General features: G+C 40.4%; 1 protein-coding gene and 1 long non-coding RNA gene across 2 annotated transcripts in view; one reads left to right on the top strand and one right to left on the bottom strand.

Annotated features, from left to right (window-relative positions):
* The window catches only part of GDA (guanine deaminase), an 81,309-nt gene extending 57,811 nt beyond the window's left edge, over positions 1-23,498 (bottom strand). Inside the window, exons 1-3 of the mRNA XM_060198993.1 lie at positions 23,266-23,498; positions 9,543-9,687; positions 1,123-1,277 (exon numbers count right to left, since the gene is read on the bottom strand). Coding sequence (XP_060054976.1) covers positions 1,123-1,277; positions 9,543-9,687; positions 23,266-23,388 — 423 coding nt within the window. The 5' untranslated portion in view covers positions 23,389-23,498. The remainder of the gene's footprint in view (positions 1-1,122; positions 1,278-9,542; positions 9,688-23,265) is intronic.
* LOC132540713 (uncharacterized) lies at positions 13,231-19,774 on the top strand. The gene is made up of 2 exons (XR_009551875.1): positions 13,231-13,318; positions 19,563-19,774. It is a non-coding gene; the product is annotated as an uncharacterized LOC132540713 (long non-coding RNA).
* Positions 23,499-23,702: the final 204 nt, after the last annotated feature.

Raw genomic sequence — 23,702 nt, 5'->3', positions numbered from 1 at the left:
TCTGCAATCCAAAAGGACTTTATTGTGTCCTTCGGGACAAAATGGATAGAATTGGAGGTGATGTTGCTTAGAAAAATAGGTAAAAAGATGAAAGACAACCACCAGATGATTTCACTCATATGTGGAACCTAGAGAACTGGTACACATGAACTTAAAAAAAAAATAGAAGCAAGCAAACTATAAGACTTGTGAGAACTATGGTGGTTGTCTTTGGGAGGGTGGGGACACAGAAGCTTGGTGGTGGGTGTGGTATGGAGCTATACATTGTAATCTTACAATCTTGGAATCTACTATTAATCACAAATAAAAAACAAAACAATTCAAATGTGTTCTCTTCTAACACCCTTTACTGGTTCTCATTGCCCTCAACTAAAAGAAAATGCCTATATGTATACTGACAAGGCTTATCTCTCTGACCTCATCTTTGTCCGACAGCCCTTCCTTCTCCAACCTTCACTACACATGGCCGCTGATTTCTCCTCCCCAGCTGGGCCTTTGTAAAGGCCTGTACCCTTTGTTTCTTGCCAAGCTACCTCCAGCCTCCATTTATATGTCATTTCCATAGGCTTCTTGAAGCATTTCTCAAAATAAGGCAAGTGCTCTGCCTTTACATCTCTACTGTACTTTGCATTTCTCCTTTGCAGATATTATGTATTGGGTTAGAGAGCTGGCCCACCAAGTAAGATGTGTGTTTTGTGAGGTCGATGGCCCAGGTTCAAGTCCTGACATCGCATGGATGCGTCATTGCACCAAAGAGGCTTTGGTGCCATAGTGTATCTCTCCATCTCTCTCTCTCTCTCTCTCTCTCTCTCTCTCTCTCTCTCAATAAAAAGTGCCCTAGGAGTGTTGAGGTTGTGCATGGGAGAGTTGCCAATTTAAGAATAAAAATGAAATCATATCCTCTGCTATCCATTAAATTACAAGTTTATTCATGCTTACAGACTCTTAGTGCAAATAAGGCAGGGCCTGCAACTCTTTTACTATCCATGTTATTTCTAACACCTTGAAAACACTTTTAAAATCATTTTATTGAGGAGGAGCTTAGTGGTCTATGGTACAGTTGTTGACACATAGGTAGAATTTCTCATTGCCCTACGAAAGGTATTTGCAGAACACTCTCACCCCCAACTCCTTCTCCACCAGCACTTCTCCACCATGCCTTTGAGCCTCAGCAGCTACTATCAGTTCTGTGAGTTTCAAGCAAACTTTGCTCTGCAGGGCTGTCAGGTCCACAACACTCAGGAGCTTGGGCAGGTTCACATGCTCCACTGAGCTAGCTACCCACAATGGTTTCTGTTTTATACTTTAAGAAAGGGTAAGGGTGGTAGCGTAGCGGGTTAAGCGCATGTGGTGCAAAACTCAAGGACCTGCCTAAGGATCCCAGATCGAGCTCCTGGCTCCTCACCTGCAGGGGAGTCGCTTCATAAGCAGTGAAGCAGGTCTGCAGGTGTCTATCTTTCTCTCCCCTTCTCTGTCTTCCCCTCCTCTTTCCATTTCTCTCTGTCTTATCCAACAACAACAATAGTAACTATAACAATAAAACAGCAAGGGCAACAAAAGAGAATACATAAATAAATATTTTTTAAAAATGAAAGGGTAAGGGCTTATATGAAATCACTCTTAGGCATTTACCCGAAGGAGACACAAACACTTATCCAAAAGGACATATGTACCCCTATATTCATAGCAGCATTGTTCATAATAGCTGAAGAATGGAAGCAGCCTAAGTGCCTGTTAACAGATGAGTGGATAAAGAAGCCATGGGAAATATATCCCACCGAATATTACTCAGCAGTCAGAAAGGATGATCTTGTGTCCTTTTGAACAAAATGGATGGAGGACAACTACCAAATGGTTTCAACCTGTGTGGAGTCTAGAAAACTGATATATATGAACTTAAAAAAAAAAGGAAGAAAATGGTTTCTGAGCTTCATGAGAAGTCTGGTGGTTATATGTGGAAGGTGGGAGGGTGGGAACACAGAGCTTTGGTGGTGGGTATGGTGTAGAACTATGCCCTGTAATCCTACAATCTTGTAACCTATTATTTTTAATAAATAAATAGGAAATCACACTACCCTCTACACATGGCAGGAAGAAAACAACTTCTATGCTAAATAGTGCAAAGAAAAATTCTACAGTGAGGCATTAGTACTACTTCCTCTCTAGAAGGAGAGGGAGAGGAGATATAACTGTGCTTTACTTGTATGTGATTTCACTACTCCTGGTTAATTTTCTTCCAGACAGACAGGGAGAGACATTACAGCCCCAGAGCTTCCCTGGTGCCTTAGCACTGTCCTATATGGTATGCCCCAAGTGCAAGGCAGGTATCCGACCAGGTGAGCTATCTCACCATCCCCCAGCAATGTTCATTCTTGTGTTGCACCCTCCAGCAGGTCAGCTGCAACTAGCCACCATTAACCATTTCTTAGCTCCCCTTCCAGGACTCTATGCATCAAGAGAAACAGCGAGCAGAGCAGAGCAGAGCAAGCTAGTCTACTCATTCTTCATGCATCACTCAGTAAAGTAGTGTGAGAGACATGAAATTGATAAAAAGAGTCATCGTTGATGGAGGGTCAACCGTGTTCCAGGACTATAAAGTGTAAGCGGCAATTTACAAGCAACATTTCAAATAAATTACCATTTTCTCAAGACATGAAGACTTAACTTACTATAATAAAAACAAAAACAGAGTAGGCAGGTCTGTATAACTTTCATTATTCTAGATTCTTAGCATAGTCCAAGTTAAAGGCATTTGAGAACTTTATGAGCTCTCAATGTTCCAATTAAAATCTATTCTTCAATAAGCAAAGAGATGAAAAACAACTACTGGATGATTTCACTCTTGTGAAATCTAGAAAGCTAATACACAGGAGCTTGCAAAACACAAAACAAGCAAGCAACAACAATAACAATGACAATAAAAAGAAGCAAATTTACTGCTTCTAAGACTAAAATTTTGTGAGAACTCTGGTGGTTATCTTTGGGAGGCTGGGAGGGTGGAGATACAGAACTTTAGTGGTGGGATCATCATCTCTGGCATTATGCTATTCCACTGCAGAATACTGTGCCGCAGTATGGTTCCGTAGCCCCCATGCCCACTTGGTCGATTCCAAATTATATTCCTCCATGAGGATAATTTCTGGAACCATCCGTTCCACCCCGGTCCCATGGCTGCCAGTTCTTAGCAACATCGCCCCGCCAGATATTCATCGGGATGCGGCATCATCTAAGTTCATTTCCCACGTCTACACTCGACCGGTCCTGCCAATATACGCGGATATCTTCGCCCACCCTGTCCAACGCTTGACGTCTCGTCACCCAATCTGGTCCCCTATGCCTACATTGAACTTCTCTTCCAGTCTCTTAGAAACAGAGTTGGCAGTCAGCTTAGGTAAAGAACAAACACCTCATCACAGACCCCTGCAAGTGTCAACCCGGCTTTGACCTAGCACGTTATGATTGGGCCCTCCTCAATCGCTATCGAACAGGCCATGGCCGGTGCGCCGCTATGTTCCATCGCTGGGGAGCCAGAGACACCCGAACTGCCCCTGCGGCTACAGACAGACTATGACCCACATAGTCAATGACTGCCGCCTCTCCAGATTCAAAGGAGGTCTCAAAACTCTACATCAGGCTCAACCTGACGCTGTTAACTGGCTACGGAAGAAGGGCAAACGCTAGAAGAAGAAGTGGTGGGTATGGTGTGGAACTATACCCTGTAATCTTACCAACTTGTAATGCACTACTAATCACAAATAAAAAAAATGAAAAGAAAAAAACCCCTACTATTCCAGGGCTCTTAATTATTTATTAGAACATAAAACTTCTTACACCTCCCAGTAACCCAATTCATTATGTCAAGCATTCAGATAGAGATAACCAGAGTTCTCACTTAAACAATTGGTTGTTTGGAAGATATTTTTTACATGGATGTAGACTCTGTTGACTCCAAAAGTGTGCTTTTTGAACCTGGTTACCTAGTGGTGAAAAAAATTCAGGCACAGAGCTGGGTGGTGGCATGCTTGATTAAGTGTACACATTACGACATGCAAAGACCAGGGTTTGAGCCCCTGGCCCCCACTTGCAGGGGGAAACTTCATGAGTAGTGAAACAGTGCTGCAGGTCTCTCTCCCTCCTCCCCTTCCTTAACCTTTCTCTACTCTATCAAATCAAATCAATCAATAAATAATGTTTAGAAAAATTCAAGCACCATTTATTCAACAAATACTCACCTGAGTACTAGCAGATGTGAATGGGAATGTGATACAGTGTTAGCTCCTGTCTTGGGATGCATTGGATCGACCTTCTCGTGGTGCATCCCGTGAGTACCCATTTATTGGGGAAACTGACGACCCTTCCTAGCCAACTGAATCCACATGGATCCCAGTCACTTTCAAAGCCAGCAACAAGCAGACATCAGGCTCAACCTGACGCTGTTGACTGGCTACAGAAGAAGGGCAAACGCTAAAGAAGAAGCCCCTGTCTTCAAGGTCAGGCGATCGGGGGAAGATTCAAAGGAAAATAGAGGCACAAAGGAGCCTGTTGTTAGCTCTATCTGAGAGTACAGGGCAGCAGCAGTCTAAACCATCAAAGAATTTACTGTAGTGGTTTCAGAAAACTGCATAAATAACTAGTTCATGAGAAAATAGCATTTCACAAGCAGAGGCATCAACTTCAGCTGTCAAAAATATCATCGTTTGAAGGTAAATACAAATGTAATGCAATACCATATCAAATTAATGAGTTAGACATGATAAAGTCAGCAATCTTTTAAAAATTTATTTATTTATTTATCTTAGAGAGATACAGAGATAATGATACAGAGAGAGAGAGAGAGAGAAGAGTATTGTTCAGCTCTAACTTATGATGGTGCTGAGGATTGAACCTGGGACCTTTGGTTCCTCAGGCATGAAATATTTTTTGCATAGCCAGTATGATATCTCCCCAGCCCCAACATCCTTTTTATATTGAAAAGTGTGATGTTGTTTATAAAAGATAAAACAGCAGAGTGTGGGGGTAGATAGTATAATGGTTATGAAAAGAGACTCTAATTCCTGAGGCTCTGAAGTTCCCTGTACCACCATAAACCAGAGTTGAGCAGTGAGTGTTCTTGTAATAAAAAAGTAGTAAATTAATTAATCAATCAATCAATCAATCAATTAATTAAAATAAAACCATGATACAAAACAGCAGGTATGATGTAAGATTTCTTGGGACATGATCAACATGTATTGTTCAATCTTAGAATTACTATTTATCATTAATCTTAAGAAGTCATGCCTATTAATTTGAATAAGAGACTGTATTGAAACTGTATATACAATACTGCAATTGTTTGACTACCTCAAAACAAAGCTGTCCAATAACTTTAAAACAAAGATCATACAATTTTGTAGTCACTAAGTATTTGTTTCAGAGCTATTATGAATACTCCAAGCCTCAATTTCCTTGTCTATAGAAATAAAAAGGATAATTTCACCTTAAAAATATTCAGGAGAATTATACTTAGTAGAACATTCAGCACAGGTTCAAGCACAAGTTACCATTGTTAATATCATTAATATTGTCATCAGGGAGTCGGGCTGTAGTGCAGCGGGTTAAGCGCAGGTGGCGCAAAGCACAAGGACTGGCATAAGGATCCCAGTTCGAACCCCGGCTCCCCACCTGCAGGGGAGTCGCTTCACAGGCGGTGAAGCAGGTCTGCAGGTGTCTATCTTTCTCTCCTCCTCTCTGTCTTCCCCTCCTCTCTCCATTTCTCTCTGTCCTATCCAACAATTACAACAACAATAATAACTACAACAATAAAACAACAAGGGCAACAAAAGGGAATAAATAAATAAAATAAATAAATATATATATATTGTCATCAGTAGACTTCTTGTCTGTGAGTTTATTACCTAGTTTCACTTCATGGAGAAAAATGATTTCCACACTAGATTGATTTTCTTTTTGATCAAAATATAATATCTTAATACACAACTGCTTGATATAAATTCTTTACTATTATTTTAATATTATTTATTATTATTCTTTTTTTTCTGTCTAAGTGGCCAATTGGAGATACAAATATCTGACCAAACATAGCCTCACCCTGCATGGGAAAGACTTCCTGAAGACTTTTTTGTTTGTTTGTTTGTTTGTTTGTTTCTTTCTTTCTTTCTTTTTTTTTTTATAACAATCCGCTGCCTCTGCTCAGGTGGACTGAGCCAATCTGGAACCGACCAAGCTGCATACACGACTGTTAGGGTTTGTTTTTTTACTCTATTCTATTTTATTATTAATATTATATATACATGTGTTCCTCCCCCCCCCTCCTTCAGGCTGACCAAAATTAACTCTTAGTGTATTTTCCATTGCTGGGTGATTAGGTGTCTTATCCCTTGTGAGAGGATCTTGTTTCACTCTTCCTACCTCCTCTATCCACTCTCCCCCTTCTCCCTCCTCCTAGATAATTAAAAATAAATAAATTTTAAAAAACCTCTTTCCTTTCACTGCTCTTTTTTTTACTGTTTTTTTCATTTCTCTCTCTTTTTTTTCTTTTTTCTTTTTCTCATTCTCATCTTCTTTTCTTCCTCCTTCTTCAGCTTTCTGAATTAATTGATACTCATTTGTGAATTATTTTGAGGAAGAAATCTGACTCAGAGTGGACTCTCTTTGTGTGTGTCTCTGTTCTATCTCCATTTTTCCACTTGCTACACCTATAATATACAGTGGACAGTAGATTTGAATAGTTTTCTATTCTTGCTATCGCTTTTTCCCTTTATCTTTCTTTTTCACTTGTATTTGGTTGCTATTTTTTCTCAGACTGGAGAAATTGTTTGGCTAACTGGTATTGGTAAAACTGCTTCAATCCTTGCTTCAGTTACTATTGTAATTTCTGAGGTTAGTGATTGCATTTGTGATAAAGGTATTTAATATAGTGTGGCTTGTACCCAAAACACAAAAACTGTGGAACAACAGAACATTAAAATAAAAAACACATCATTAAAAAAATGGTTAAACCAAGAGCAAAAGAACTGCTACTACAATGAATGAAGAGCCCAGAAGAAATTACAAATCAGCCGGAAGTAACCATAGATAAGAAAAGTATGCAAGCAATAATAAACTTATTAATCACAGAAATGAAAACAACTTTGGAGGAAAGGGTTAGTAGTATTAGGGAAACAACAGAAGAGACCCTCACAGTAAATACTAACTACCTCGAGGTAATTAGAGAACTGAAAGCTGAAATAGCTGAACTGAAGAAAGAAGCTGAGGGAAGGGAAAGCAGACTAACAAAAGCAGAAAACAGAATTAGCCAGACAGAGGATGAGTTAGAGAAAACTAAGAAAGAGGTAAAAGAGCTCAAAAAGAAACTGGGAGACACTGAAAACAAAAACAGACATATGGGATGATCTCAAAAGAAGTAACATTAATATAATTGGCCTGCCAGAGGAAGAAAGAGAAGGGGAAGTAAACATTCTAGAGGAAATTATAGAAGAAAACTTCCCAGACCTGAACAACAGAAAGGATATTACAATTCAAGAGGCCCCGAGAGTCCCAAACAGAATCAACCCAGACCTGAAGACACCAAGACACATCATAGTTACAATGAAAAGAAGTAAGGATAAAGAAAGTATCCTAAAGGCTACTAGAGAAAAACAAAAAGTCACATACAAGGGAAAACCCATAAGACTATCAGCAGACTTCTACACTCAAACTCTAAAAGCCAGAAGAGAATGGCAAGATATCTATCGAGCCCTGAATGAAAAAGGGTTTCAACCAAGGATATTATATCCTGTTAGACTTTCATTCAAACTAGATGGAGGGATCAAAACCTTCTTAGACAGACAACAGTTAAAGGAGGCAACCATCACCAAACCGGCCCTGAAAGAGGTTCTAAAAGACCTCTTATAAACAAGAACATCACTATAATACTTGCAACATATCAGAGCAAATAAAAAAAATGTTGAATAATGGCACTACAATACATTAAATCCATAATATCAATAAATGTCAATGGGTTAAACTCACCCACTAAAAGGCACAGAGTGGGAGGATGGATCAGAAAACATAACCCAACCATATGCTGAATTATGGGGAAGGAAGGCAGAAAGGGAGTGGGGTGAGGTTTTTTTTAAGTCCTGGTACTGGAAGATGGACCTAGTTTGGGGGTGAGAGTGGTTTACAGACACCTATTTTGATGAGATGAGAAATTGCACCCATGTGCCAACAGCTATGTAAACCATTAGTCTTCCAATAATAATAATTTTTAAAAAAGGCTCAATATCTATCTGGAAGAAAGTCCAGTTTTAACTCAGCATGAAGAATAGATGTGATCCTCTTGAGCAATTTACTTTTAGCGCAGACACCGTCAACTAGGTAACATGCCTCCCTCTACCAGCTGGCACCTAGGAAAAGTTAAGAGGCCAGAAAGAGTGTATGTCACTTGACAATGTCCTTTGTTTATGTCACCAACTGCCTTTTTCTTCACCTTTTAATTTCATAAAAGCAACTCTACTTGCCTGTACCCTCTGGTCTGAAATTCTTTCTACAGGAAGCTAAATGACTAGGTCCTCTCCTAACAAAGAAAGGAGGGGAGAGGAGGGAAGGGGAGGGAAGAGAGGGGAGAGAAGTGAAGGAGATGGTAGGGGAGGAGAGGAGAAAAGAGAGTTTTCTTTTTACTGTATTTTTTAATTGGGATATTAATGGTTTCCAGTACATCTGTTGGCACATGGGTATGATTTATTATCTCACTAAGATTGGTGTCTGCAAGATACTCTCACCACAAAATTAGGTTCATCATCCAGTACAAGAACCTGAAAGTCCTCCTCCCTTCAACCCCCTCTCTGCCCTTCTTCACCAGAATCCTTTGCTTTGGTGCAATAAACTAAACCAGTCCATGTTTTACTTTATGTTTCCTCTTTCTGTTCTTGTTTCTTAAGTAAAGGAAGCCCACTTCATCTTTATTCCCCCCAAATAATTAAATGAATTCCTGTCAGGTAAATGGATGTGTCGTAGGCTTGCAAGAGATATTGCACATCATGTCTGCATTTGTCAGAACCTTCTGAGAGGTCAGTTATGTGCCAAATGTTCAACATGTACACTGGCCCATAGCCATAGTACTAAACTGATAAAGATTGCCAAGAAATTCCTGGAATTAGTAAACAATTTTACATAACCAGAGAGAGCAAACTCTACTCAGGCTCAGCAGTGTTACTTAAAACCTTGATACATTAAATTGAGCTTTTAAAGAAATCTCTCTTTGGAAATGCAAATTAAAGCCACAATGAAATGCCACTTTATACCACTTTCCTGTGAAAATGACCTACATCAAAGAGAGAGAGAGAGAGAGAGAGAGAGAGAGAGAGAGAGAGAGAAAGCAAGTGTTGGTGAGGATATGTAGGAAAGGAGTACTATATTGTTGATGGGAATGCAAACTGGTGCAGCCCTTGTGTAAAATCTTAAATAAATAAAAATGGAAATGCCTTATGATCCAGCAATATCATTTCAAGGCCTATTTCTAAAGGACATGAGACACTAATCCAAAGTGAGATATATACTCATGTTCATAGCTGTATTATTCGCAATAGTCAAAATAGGGAACCAACATATATGTCCATTGATAGGCAACTGAATAAAGAAGTTGTGACATATATACCTAATGACATACTCTTCTGCATTTAACAAAGATGGTATTGTATCATTCTGTAGAAAATGAATGGAACTGAAGGTGATCACACTAAACCAAATATGAGGTGAAAGACAACTACTGAATGGTTTCACTAATAAGTGGAATATAGACAACTAGAGCAAGTGAATTAAGAAAATGGTTACCAAACTGTCTCTTACACATTGCATGAACGGTGATGGATATGGAGTTGGAGAATGAGTGTGTGCATAACAGATTTGGTGGGGGTGTGGTGAGTCATACATTGGTATATGTGTGTGAAACTATACACCTGAAACTCTATAATTTTACAAGCCACTGGTAAATCATTAATAATCACTACTAATAAAATTACTATATAAAAGGAAGATAAAATTGCTACAGAGGGAAAAAGTATCTCTGGGAAAAAAGGAACTCGTACACATACGATGGAAATATAAACTGGAAGAGCCTCTATGTCCCCATAGAGTATGAAGAAGGCTTAAAAAACTAACAAGAGGACTATCTTATGACTAAGCAACTCTATTAATATATGATAAAGCAACCCAAAGAACATGAAAACGTTAATTTGAAAAGATATATGTACCCTCTGGTGATGGAAACTCTATTTACAATTGGTAAGACATGGTAACAAACTACATGCCCAACAATTTGACTGTATAAAAAGATGATGTGTATCTAGCCAGTGGAAAACTAGTCAGTGTAAAATGAAAAGCTATGATCTTGCTTATTATGACAATATGGATGGAACTTGAGGTGATTATGCTAAGCAACATAACTTTAAAAAAAAGACTAATCCTAGAGGATTTCATTCATTTATGAAACAAATAAACAAGGCAAACACATTAACAAGATGCCAGAAATTAACTCTTAGACTCTAAAAACACAATGATCGTTACCAAAGAGGAGGGATGTTGGGAGGGATTCAGTTTGATAGTGGGAGATAGTACTAGAAATTTGGTGATGGGTTAAGTGTCATATCATCAAGCTATACTCTTGAAACTTTATACATATATTATTTAGGTAAGTAAGTATAAATATGAGCAAATTAACAATCAGTCAAACAGAAAACAAATAGTAAATTCAAAATTCTCTCTGGAATTAGAATTATCTTTTTTTACACACCATAAAGAAGTGTCTTCATGTTGCATGACACATTCACATGTGTTCTACCTACTTTGCATTACAATAATATGATGCCAAGATCCCCTATGAAATTGGGGTTTCAGTCCTTCTTGTAATTGGAGATGACCATAACTGAAAAGAGCATGAGTCTTGGAAATTAAATGGTTGTGGATTTATATCTTAATTTCAATACTCATTTGCCAAGTCAGATAATCTCTATATCTTTATTTCCTCATCTGTGAGGCAAGGATGATAGCGAAAATGATGCTTCTCATCTCAGGCTAGATGTACAAAGAATATGGCACCTTAATGCTTGATACATATAGTATGACTTGTTTTTCCATTTGTCAAAGAACTTCAATCAATTCAGAGAGTGCGAATATCCTATAAAGTATAATTGAAGTATAATCAAAGGCAAAAATGAAATACTTATTTATTTTAACATTTTTTCCTTTATTGGGGGATTAATGTTTTATAGTCACCAGTAAATACAATAGTTTGTACATGCATAACATTTCTCAGTTTTCCACATAACAATACAACCTCCATTAGGTCCTCTGTCATCCTTTTACAGGGCCTGAACTCTCCCCACCAAATAAATAAAATATTTATTTTAATGAAAGAAAATGATTAATAAGTCATATTTCTTGATAAATTACTATGTTCCAAGTACTTTACATGCACTAGCTTATCCGCCTCATAACTTCTTCAGGGTGATATTATTATATACATTGTTATAAGTAAGGGTGATAATGCTGAGATATAGTTATAAATGTGTCCCAAATAAGTGGAAGAGTTGAGATTAGAATCCACAAAGTATGACTCCAGAAGCCAATGTTCTTAGCACCAGGAAAATGATGATTTGAACAAAAACATGAGAATTTTTATAGAACAACATAGATAAGTTTGTTCCATCTGGGAAACAATTGCCAGGGGAAAAGGAGTTATTAGAACTAGGATCTGAAGAAAGAACAAAATTTTATTTTGACGTTGAAAAGATGGTACAATGAGTACTATCACATACTGAGAGAGTAGAACAAAATGAATATATAACAGGGCTTGGAGGACATGGTGTGTTGGGAAACAATGACTAATTTTCATGAACAGACATGCCTTGGTCCTTGGGTAGATTCTCACTCTCATTTGTCATAAAGAAAGACAGGAGGAAGTTAGAAGGAATAGGAGGAAGTTAGAAAAAGAAGTTAGAAAAAGAGGTTGGTGTAAAAATTATGTCATATCTATAATATCATCCAGGGATATTTGACCCTTAAAGGCAATAAAAAGTCAAAGATGGTTAGAAGAGAGTAGATGCAAGATAGTTCCCACCCTCCAAGAAAGTAACTGTTAGAAATGTGGAGGAGTTACTAGATTGGAATAGATAAAAAATTAGGAGGTGTTTTTAATATTTTAGGCAAGAGATCATAAAGGACTGAGTAGTAGTCATGACCAAAGAAAAGGGGTGTATACCAAAAAATCTTAGGCTGAGTCTGACTAATGATAAAGATAATCAAAAAGACACTGAAATAATAAAGGTTTGAGTGCCAAATCTCAAAGGTATAGATAATACAGACATTGTATTATTTCACAAAAGAAAGGGGGAGGGCCAGGAGGTTGCATACCTGGTAGAGCACTCGTTGATTATGTGCAAAGATCTGGGTTCAAGCCCTCAAGGGGAACCTTCACAAGTGATGAAGGCAGTGCTACAGGTGTCTCTCCTTCTCTTTCTCTCTCTACCTCTCCCTCCAATCTCAATTTCTATTTCTATACAAAATAGATTACAACTTATAAAAAGAGAGATAGAAGGAAAAGATAGACATGGAGAGAGGAGAGACACCACAACACCACTCACTATCCATGCTGTGCCCACAGGATGTTCAAATAAGTAACTATTTAGATGGGTTATCTCTGAAATTCTCTTAATATTATTACTTACTATTATTGCACGTGTATGTCATTACTGGTACTTCATTACTCTGAGTTGACTTTTTCAGCAAGAAGAAGAGAAACAGAGAGAGACAGGAAGAAAGAGAATAATATCATACCACCAAAGCCTCCTCCAGTGCAATAGGAGACAGACTCAAACCTAGGTCACACATCTGGCAAAGCAGGTTCACTATCCAGGAGAGCTGTCCTGCAATCTATAAAAATGTGCACCTCCCTTCTATAGATGAAAAATTCCAAAGGAAAAACTTTCTTTCTCTTACAGCTGTGTCTATTAGGGCAGAAAGACTTTCTCAAGGGTTTCTAAATAGATGTCCTGTTTGCTAGAATGTCATCACTGGCTACTCTTTGTTACAAGGAAACTAGAAAAATAAGTACCTGACTAACAGGTTTATGATGACCATAATTGGTTTGTTTGTGAGCTCAGCATATGACAGATAAATGAAATTCAGAATGGGTTAAAAGGGAAAAATGGCTATAGCAACCGAGTAAATAACCAATAGCTCTTTCTTCCTGTAGTGTGCTGGATGAGATAAGTCTTCAGAGAACTGGAAATCTGCAAGACAATGATGTGTTACTTGGGCATGAATACATGTTTCTGAGGTAAGCCAAGTTTTTATATGGCAGTCTCAGAAGGAAGAGCATAGTGTAAACGTCATCTTGAGTATCAGAAAATATTCTGAGGTCCTGACCTGGAGAGGAAGATGGGTCTTCACTCTCCCAAGTAGGAAAAAGGATAATAGAGAACCACAAAATGTATAATCCAGACTATGAGAACTGACAAGTCAAGGTAATGACTATAAAGGTGAACTATACCTTTTACTACTCCTCCCAATTCTTAAAATTTGAGCAATGACTTCCCTTGACTAAGCCTATATAATCCTCTCCTGTGTGATCAAATTCTGTGTGTTTTTTTAGTGTTGAGCACGATTTTGGCTTCTCTCACCAAACCTGTTCTGTCACCAGATAATACATTCATATAACCCCCTTTGCACATTTTTTTCTTCTTTCCTTTCCTTTATTTGATAGGGCAGAGAGAATTTTGAGAGGGATGGGGAGACAGAGACAGAGACAGAGAGATACTTGCAATACTTGCTTTACTACTCTCCCCTGAAGGTAGGGAGTGGGGGTTAGAACCTAGATATTTGCTCAAGATAATGTGAACTTAACCAGGTGCTACACTAATCTCCTCCACATATACACCTTTCTAACTTTAATATAAAATCCAGTTAACTTCACTTATTAATTCTCTCCATCTCTTTCTATCTCAATTGATTGGAATAATTGGTGATGTTCTTTGAACATATATTTCATGAAAGGCAATACTTTGTGTGTTTTACAATTATTAATGCATTTCATCTATTCCACAGCCCCATGAAGTACACTACAGTTATTATTTTACACATGAGAAAACTTGGATTTAGAGATATTAAGGAGACCATGTGTGGTGCACCTGGTTGAGTGCACATGTTACAATTCACAAGGACCAGGGTTTGAACCTCTGGTCCCCACCTGCAGAGGGACAGCTTTGCTAATGGTGAATCAGGTCTGCAGGTGTCTCTCTGCCTCTCTTCCTCTCTATCACCCATTTCCTCTTAATTTCTCTATCCAATAAGTAAATAAAGATAATTAAAAAAATTAAGAGATATTATGGAGCAGGGATAGATAACATAAAGGTTATGCAAAGAGATTCTCATGCCTGAGGCTCAGAAGTTCCAGGTTCAATCCTCCGTACCACCATAAGCCAGAGCTGATCATTGCTCTGGTAAAATAAAAATAAATAAACAAAATAAAAAAGAGATACTAAGTAACTTAATAAAATTCACACAGAGAGTAAATGATAGAGATACTCAAACGTTCATATATTTGATAAACTATACAGTCTTCTAAACTTCATCCCATTTAACCTAAACTACTGCCACAAACTATTTGATATCTTTGCCTGCACTCAACACTCCATCACTACATTGTCTATTCTGAAGCTGGAACGATTGTTTTTTTTTTAATTTATTTATTGGTGTATTAATGGTTTATAGTTGACAATAAAATACAATAGTTTGTACATCCATAACATTTCCCAGTTTTCCACATAACAATACAACCCCCATTAGGTCCTCTTCTGCCATCATGTTCCAGGACATGAGCCCTCTCATAAAAACTGCAGCAAAGGTGGGCACAAGGAATAACATCATTGCAAGACTGGCCAGCTCCTCATGGGGCACGAGCGCTTCCACACTACGATCATCATCTCTGGCATTATGCTATTCCACTGCAGAATACTGTGCCCCAGGATGGTTCCGTAGCCCCCATGTCCACTTGGTCGATTCAAAATTATATTCCTCCATGAGGATAATTTCTGGAACCATCCGTTCCACCCCAGTTCCATGGCTGCCAGTTCTTAGCAACATCACCCCGCCAGATATTCGTCGGGATGTGGCATCATCTAAGTTCATTTCCCATGTCTACACTCGACCGGACCTGCCAATATACGTGGATATCTTAGCCCATCCTGTCTCATCACCCAATCTGGTCCCCTACGCCTACACTGAACTTCTCTGTTCCAGACTCTTGGAAACAGAGTTGGCAGTCAGCTGAGGTAAAGAACAAACACCTCATCACAGACCCCTGCAAGCATCAACCCGGCTTTGACCTAGCACGTTATGATTGGGCCCTCCTCAATCGCTATCGAACAGGCCACAGCCGCTGCGCCGCTATGTTCCATCGCTGGGGAGCCAGAGACGACCCGAACTGCCCCTGCGGCTACAGACAGACTATGACCCACATAGTCAATGACTGCCACCTCTCCAGATTCAAAGGAGGTCTCGAAACTTTACATCAGGCTCAACCTGATGCTGTTGACTGGCTACAGAAGAAGGGCAAACGCTAGAAGAAGACGCCCTCCCCCCAACCCCCCCCAAGAGTCTTTTACTTTGAGGTAATACATCAACTCCAGTTCAAGTTTTGCTTAGTGTTTTCCCTTTTGATCTTGTTTTCCAACTTCTGATTATGAGTGAAATCATCTTATATTCATCCTTCTCTTTCTGACTTACCTCACTTCACATGATTCCATCAAGCTCCATCCAAGATGGGCTGAAAATGGTAAAATCACCATTTTTAATAGCTGAGTGGTATTCCACTGTGTATATACCACAACTTGCTCAGCCACTCATCTGTTGTTGGACATCTAGGCTGCTTCCAGGCTTTGGCTATTACAGATTGTACGACTATGAACATAGGTAAACAAAAATCTTTTGGGATGAGTGTGTTTGGTTCCTTAGGATATATCCCCAGGAAAGGAATTGCAGGGTCATAGGGTAGGTCCATTTCTAGCCTTCTGAGAGTTCTCCAGGCTGCTCTTCACGGGGGTTGAACCAATTTACATTCCCACCAGCAGTGCAGAAGGTTTCCTTTGACTCCACAACCTCTCCAGCATTTGCTGCTGTTACCTTTTCTGATGTTTGACATATTCACAGGAGTGAAGTGGCGTCTCTTTGTCTTTATTTGCATTTCTCTGACAATTAGTGATTTGGGGCATTTTTTCACAAGTTTATTGGCCTTTTGGATCTCTTCTGTGGTGAATATTTCATCTCCTCTCCCCATTTTTGGATGGGGTCATTTGTTTTCTTGTTGCTGAGTTATGACCTTTTAAATACAAAACTTGATCATGGCTCAATTCTTCTCTCTACTTCCCTTCCCCTCTATGGCTTTGCTCTGCCCACTGCTCCTGCCTAATTTTGCGTTACTCTCCTCCTAGACTTTAAACTATCTGACTTTTTCATTCCTTCTGACCTCAGGAAATTTGCACGGACTATTTCATCTACCTAGAAGTTTATTCCCTGTCTTCAGTCCTGCCTATTTTGACTTCTGAATTTCTTTTTTCCCTCTTTTTAAGTAACTTTTAAAAATTTAATTGAATTAGTAGTCTAATATTGATTTGCAAAATTATAAGATAACATGGGTATAATCATATCTCAATTTAAATGTCACTTCTTACTCAGAAAAATTTCGTCTCCATGCCCAGATTACTTCAGCTTCTGACACATTACAGGACATTCCGTTAATGTGTCACTAAATTATTATTTTCACGAAAGCAGGTCAGTTCCAGCAGTGAAAAAGCCCTTGGCTCAATAATCAGTCTTTTATTACAGGCATTTTTTTTAATTATATTATGATGGTTATATTATTCTCTTATTAGTTTTGTTATTTACTACTTTAAGGAAAGATACAAGGCTTGGTTCTCTTGTTAAAAGTTCATAGAGAGAGTAGGAGCAGCCTAAATGCCCATGAACACATGACTGGATAAAGAAGTTAGGGGATATACAATTCATGGAATACTACTCTGAAAACAAAAAGATGATATTGTAACCTTTGAAACTAAATGGATGGAACTGGAAGTGATTGTACTTAGTGAAGTAAAGAGATGAAAGACAACTTCTTTTTAAAAAATATTTATTTATTTATTTTCCCTTTTGTTGCCACTGTTTTTTATTGTTGTAGTTATTGTTGTTGTTATTGATGTCATCGTTGTTGGATAGGACAGAGAGAAATGGAGAGAGAAGGGGAAGACAGAGAGGGGGAGAGAAAGATAGACACCTGCAGACCTGCTTCACCGCTTATGAAGCGACTCCCCTGCAGGTGGGGAGCTGGGGGCTCGTACCGGGATCCTTGTGCTTTGTGCTTAACCCGCTGCGCTACTGCCTGACTTCTATATGTGGAATCTAGAGAACTGATACACAAGAACTTGTGAAAAAGAAGAAGAAAAAAAGATGGAGGAGGAAGGGGAAGGAGGAGGAGAATGACTATGAGAACGAGAACAAGAAGAGTGAGCAACAGGAAACTATTTCTAAGATTTTGTGAGAACTATGGTGGTTATCTTTGGGAGGTAGGAAGGTGGGAACAGAGAACCTTGGCAGTGGGTGAAGTGTAGAAATATACCTTGTAACCTTACAATCTTGTAACCCACTATTAATCACAAATTTAAAAATGAGGAAAAGACAGCTGAGCAGTGCTCTTACAACTCTCTCTCTCTCTCTCTTTCTCTATCTATCTATCTACCTCTGTCTCATTAGAATAAAATAGATAAAATGTGTATTTTTAAAAACTTCTTTGAGATCATGGGCAATATCTCAGGGACGGTGTCTATTAAAAATAAATGAGATTTTGGCCCATGCTAATTCAACACCGAGTTACACCACTGTGTCTGGATGCAAAATTTTCTTCTGTAAGTGGGAATAATGCATTGTGAAAGCTAATCGAAATATTGACTATAACATGTTTGAGAACCTGGTAGAAAGTGCTTAGTAGAATTACCCCCCAGATACATCTTTGTACCCCAGTGAATCAGTGATAATTCTCCACACTTCCTGCAGAATCCATTCTGGATCATTTCCTTTGTTGGCTGATTATTGCTTGAGTGCCACCATGTGGAAATAGGTGATGATGCTACCAAGGGATTCAGTGTTTGGCTGGGGTCAAAGGGAAGGGAGGAATGAAACTACAAAATGGATGTATCCACTTAATGCCATGACTTTTCACCCATGAGCTCATTGATTATATAGCAAAAGGAAATCTTTCTTTTTTTTTTTTAATTGGGGGGAATTAATGGCTTACAGTAAATACGACTAATCCCTAGCACTGCAAAAACGGTATCATCTGTTTTCCATCTACACCATGCCTCGGCCTCGCGTGAGCTTAATGTGCAGCTTGGCGATATGAGAATCCGGCATGAAGCCCAGCCGGTCTATCTTGGCGTTACTCTCGATCGCACCCTGTCATTTCACGAACATCTCATAAAAACTGCAGCAAAGGTGGGCGCAAGGAATAACATCATTGCAAGACTGGCCAGCTCCTCATGGGGCACGAGCGCTTCCACACTACGATCATCATCTCTGGCATTATGCTATTCCACTGCAGAATACTGTGCCCCAGTATGGTTCCGTAGCCCCCATGTCCACTTGGTCGATTCAAAATTATATTCCTCCATGAGGATAATTTCTGGAACCATCCGTTCCACCCCAGTTCCATGGCTGCCAGTTCTTAGCAACATCGCCCCGCCAGATATTCATCGGGATGTGGCATCATCTAAGTTCATTTCCCATGTCTACGCTCGACCGGACCTGCTAATATACGTGGATATCTTCGCCCACCCTGTCCAACGCTTGTCGTCTCGTCACCCAATCTGGTCCCCTACGCCTACACTGAACTTCTCTGTTCCAGACTCTTGGAAACAGAGTTGGCAGTCAGCTGAGGTAAAGAACAAACACCTCATCACAGACCCCTGCAAGCATCAACCCGGCTTTGACCTAGCACGTTATGATTGGGCCCTCCTCAATCGCTATCGAACAGGCCACAGCCGCTGCGCCGCTATGTTCCATCGCTGGGGAGCCAGAGACGACCCGAACTGCCCCTGCGGCTACAGACAGACTATGACCCACATAGTCAATGACTGCCACCTCTCCAGATTCAAAGGAGGTCTCGAAACTTTACATCAGGCTCAACCTGATGCTGTTGACTGGCTACAGAAGAAGGGCAAACGCTAGAAGTAAATACAATTGTTGATCCATGTGTAAAATTTTTCAGTTTTCTGCAGAACTCTCTCAGGCCCAGCCTAGGTCCTTCTCCATCATCATGCACCAGGACCTGAACATTGTCCCATTCCCCAGAGTCCTTTGCTTTGGTGCAATATACCAAGCTCAGTCCAAGTTCTATTTTCAGTTTCCCCTTTCTTTTCTTAGTCTTATGCATCAAGGGAGGAGCCTGAGACATGTTGTACATTTTGTCACTTGCCTCAGGACAGGTATGAAGCAAAGGAATGAACTATAGCCAGTTCTTCTCTGTTTTTCAATAGGACTTTCTCCTGCCACAGGACAACAATGCCTCCAGAATTACTATCTTGCTCCCAGGAATATCTGCATGAAAAGACCTGAGGCATCTTTATGTACCTTTCAAGTCAGCCTGACCCTGTTACATGTGAGAAGAACTAGGAAATTTAGTTATTTTTGAGTACACAGTATATCAAGACTAATTAAATGTCTACAAATAAATTATACCTCCTGGAAACTTTTTTTTTTTAAAGACCTATGACTCTTGAGAAGAAAATAATAAAAAAAAAAACCCTCTAAATTCAAAATTGCCAATACTAAAATGTTGACCAGAGAATAATAACAGTGCCATTTTAAGTGATCTCTAATGAATGAATCTGATCATTATGTTTATGAGTCTAAATAAAGTCATGTGGAATTTACAAATGAGGTCTAAGAGACAAAAGTAGACAAGAGGAGGTCAGGTCCCCTCTCTGTGAGGTAGTACCCCCAAACTGGACAACTGAGGCCTCAAGAACCACATTAGTGGTTCTACACACAATAGATATACTTTGCTTACTCAAAATATAATCTACCCACAACCCACATCCCGACCTACTGGGAGTTTTATTGGAATGCCACTTTCTATTTCAGGACTATTGACTCAGATTTTCCTATAATGGTGCCTAGGAACCAGCATTTTAAGAAGGACCTCTAGTCATTTCTGTTTGATGCCAAAATTTGAGAAAAGCTTTATGACTCAGTAAAAAGGTAAATGCCATAAATACTCCACATTTGTATTTATTCCGTGGGAATGCAATCTTCCACAGAAGCTTGCAAATGTGTAAACAAAAGATATTTGTCCTAAGAATGTACACCTGCATTTGTGACACCACTATTTACAATAGCCAAGATAAAGAAAAAAACCCCAAGCCAAGGACAAATGAGTAGATAAGGGAGCTGTGTTGTATATGCATTATGAACGCTACTCGGTTATGAGAGGAGAAGAAATTTTGCCTTTTGACACATGACTGGGTACAAAGGGAATTTTGCTAAAGAAACTTAGAAGGAGGATAAATACTAGGTGATTATATATACAAGAGGAATATTTAAAAACGGGGAGTGGGACAAAGTCAATTGAAAACAAAAATTTTAGACTCTGGTTATAGAGCTGAAGTCACCAAAAAGGGGAGAAAGGTACTGGTATTATTGACATCTTTAAATTTTATTTATTTATTTATTTATTATTTTCTGGGACAAGAAGAGGGAAAGGGGATATGGAGATGGAGAGAGAAAGTTACCTGCAAGAAAGACACCTACAGCACTGATTCATCATTTTTGAATCCCTCCCCAACCTGCAAGTGGGAAGCAGAGTGGGGTAGCGGTTCTTGAACCCAGGCCCTTGAGCATACATAATATATATGCTCAACCAGGTGCAACACCACCCAACCCCCCACAATGGGTGCTGAAGAAGGGATGTGGGGACTTTTTTGGTGGAATGCGGTGAGAATGATAACATACATCATGAAAAACTATGACACTATACCCCATCAGCATATGAATTTGCACTATTCCCATAAAAACATTTTAGTGATATATAATAAAATATTTATCCAGCAACACTAAGTGAGAAACATTACCATTTTCAAAATGAGAGAAATCAAGTATATACACATACACATGTGTGTGTATGCAAACATGTATTTTGTGTATATATGCAAATATGCACACATGCCTCCTTTGATATACCACCCGGAATCAAATGATGAATACAATGAATTGTTATCAATTTGGTGATTAGGAAGTTTTATACTACAAATGTACCCCACTTGATTAATTCACCTTTGTATCTAATTCCCAGTTAATTTTATCTTATGGAGGAACAGCATGTTTTCTAAATTTATAACTCAGTAGGCTTCTTCCTTAGGAATAGATTCCCTGACTCAACTAATAATTGCACGTTCAGGATACTCTTTTGTTGTTCTTCTGAACAACCACCAGAAAAGGTGTTTTTTTTTTTTTTTTTAATGAATTACTTCCCTCCCCCTTAAAACTAATCCTCAAACCCACATTTTTTTTTTTTTTTTGCCTGTTATTCTACTAAGGAAAATTCTGAATATGGGAACTTAAGTTAAGAAAAGAAACCTAAGAACAGCTCCTATGAGTAGCCCACTCCCCACTTCCAGTTCTGCAGTCTCTGTTTCTCTGCTTCCTGGGACCTGTCCCAAGCCAAAGGATTCCCTGAAACATGAGAGTAAGTTACACAGAAAAATGATTCATCTGTCTCGGGGTTTATTGGAGTTTCCCATTTGAGGGAGCTCAGAGAGTTGGATCACCTTGGAAACACAATAGCAGGCTCCCTGAATATGCACAGAGGGAATATTTTTTAAAGCACCATATGAAAACAAGGCTTAGTTATCCCCAAATCTAAGAGTCACGATTCAAAATTGTCATTGACTCGGAAGCTTCTTTAGTCAGGAATAGTATTATCAAGCTGACAATTCACAAATATGTGAGCCATTGACAACTAAACTGGTAGTTGGGGATGCGGATGGGGGTAGGGTGGGGGAGCAAAACTAAACAAAACAAACAAACAAACAAACCCATTCTGCTACCATCTTGCCTCCTAAAAATGGAACAACTTCCACTGATCCCAGTGACCAAGCCATCACACACAGATATATGCAACAAGAGATCTTAGACATGATATACTCATGCTCTCAGGAGAGTAATCCTGACCTTAAAAAGGTCAGGGCAGGTGGCAAACTGATAGAGACATTTTGACCCTTAAAATGGAAATGCTTACTTTGATGCAAATGGCCATGGGGAAGGGAAAAAGAGAGAGCTTGAGCTATCTTCACTAGTATTATATGTTGTTTAGTCTAGATCATTAATACACTGTCTCCATTGGATGATGAAGTAGATGAAATCAGATTCCTGCTATTCTCTGCAGAGGGGGGTGGGGGTGGGAGTGGGAGTAGAAATAACCCCACCAGGCTGTCCCCTCCACTCTTGCTTCTCTTACAGCCCAACCAAGTAGGATCTAAGATGCACCTAGTCTGTACCATGGAGCTTAGCGCCAGATGTGAAGATGTGAGGGAAGCAAGCCAGGTCTCTTAGGACTTGGGGAGGGGGTGGGAAGGGGGCTCATTTGACTCTTAGGGGCCCACAGCGGTGGGTGTGAAACTCTATTGCCCCGGCCTTGGGCTTGGGAGCCTGCAGGGTTCTCCTTCCTTTCCCCAGCTGGACAAGGGAGCTGTGCTCTGGAGCGAGTACTGGAACCATGAAGCGAGCCAGCGGAGAGTGCAGAGTCCCCATACCTGCCCAGCAGCCCCCTGCCCACCTGCTCGCCTCCTCACCTGATCCTCTGAGCATCTGCCCTCTGCCCCTCTGCCTGCCTTCTCCCTGCTCCCTTGCCCGCTTGCCCCTCTGCCCACCTACCCCCTGAAAGCCCCCCAGCCCACCTGCCTTCTGTCCTTCAGCCCCCGTGCCTACCTGCTCCTATGCCCTTTGCCCACCTGCCTGCCCCCCTGCCCACATACTCACCCGCCCGCCTGAGCATCTGCCTGCCTGTCCCCTGCCCCTCTGCCTGCTGCCTCTTTCCCCTTTGCCCCCTACCCGTCTAGCCCCCGTCCTCCTGTCCACCTGCGCACCTGCCCCCTGCCCATCTCCGCACCTGCCCACCTGAGCAACTGCCCCCCCCAGCAACTGCCCCTCCCTCCCCTGCCCCCTTCCCACCTGTCTACTTACCTTGCCGGCGTCGCTCACGCCGAGCAGGTGGTCCCGCAGCACCTCCATGGGGCAGGTGCAGGTGGAGTGCACGAAGGTTCCTCGGAAGACATGCGCCAGAGGCGGCATCCGGGCGGCGCACATGAAGGCAGCGAGCGAAGCGGGTCCCAGGCTAGCAGGGCGAGCAGGGCGAGTGGGGCGCAAGGCTGGAGGACAAGCTTCCTAGGCTGCTGAGGCGTCTGCGGGGCGGCACCCGCCCCTCCCGGCCGGCTCCCCAACCCCCCGCGGCTATCGCCTGCCCCCTGCAGGCCGCGCCCAGGGGCCGGCTCCCTGCTTCCTGATGCCAATGGGATTTCTCTCCTGGAAGTTGGCTCCGCACTTGCTCCCTGGGGTGTGGCCTCCCTCCTCCACTGAGAGGAGTTTGATGTGTTAACTCTTTGTGCTTCCAGAAGCTGCAG

This window comes from Erinaceus europaeus, chromosome 10 (genome assembly GCF_950295315.1).
Source record: "Erinaceus europaeus chromosome 10, mEriEur2.1, whole genome shotgun sequence".
Classification (NCBI taxonomy): Eukaryota; Metazoa; Chordata; class Mammalia; order Eulipotyphla; family Erinaceidae; genus Erinaceus; species Erinaceus europaeus.
Note: the sequence above shows the minus strand (reverse complement) of the source record. Positions and strands in the feature narration are given on the sequence as shown.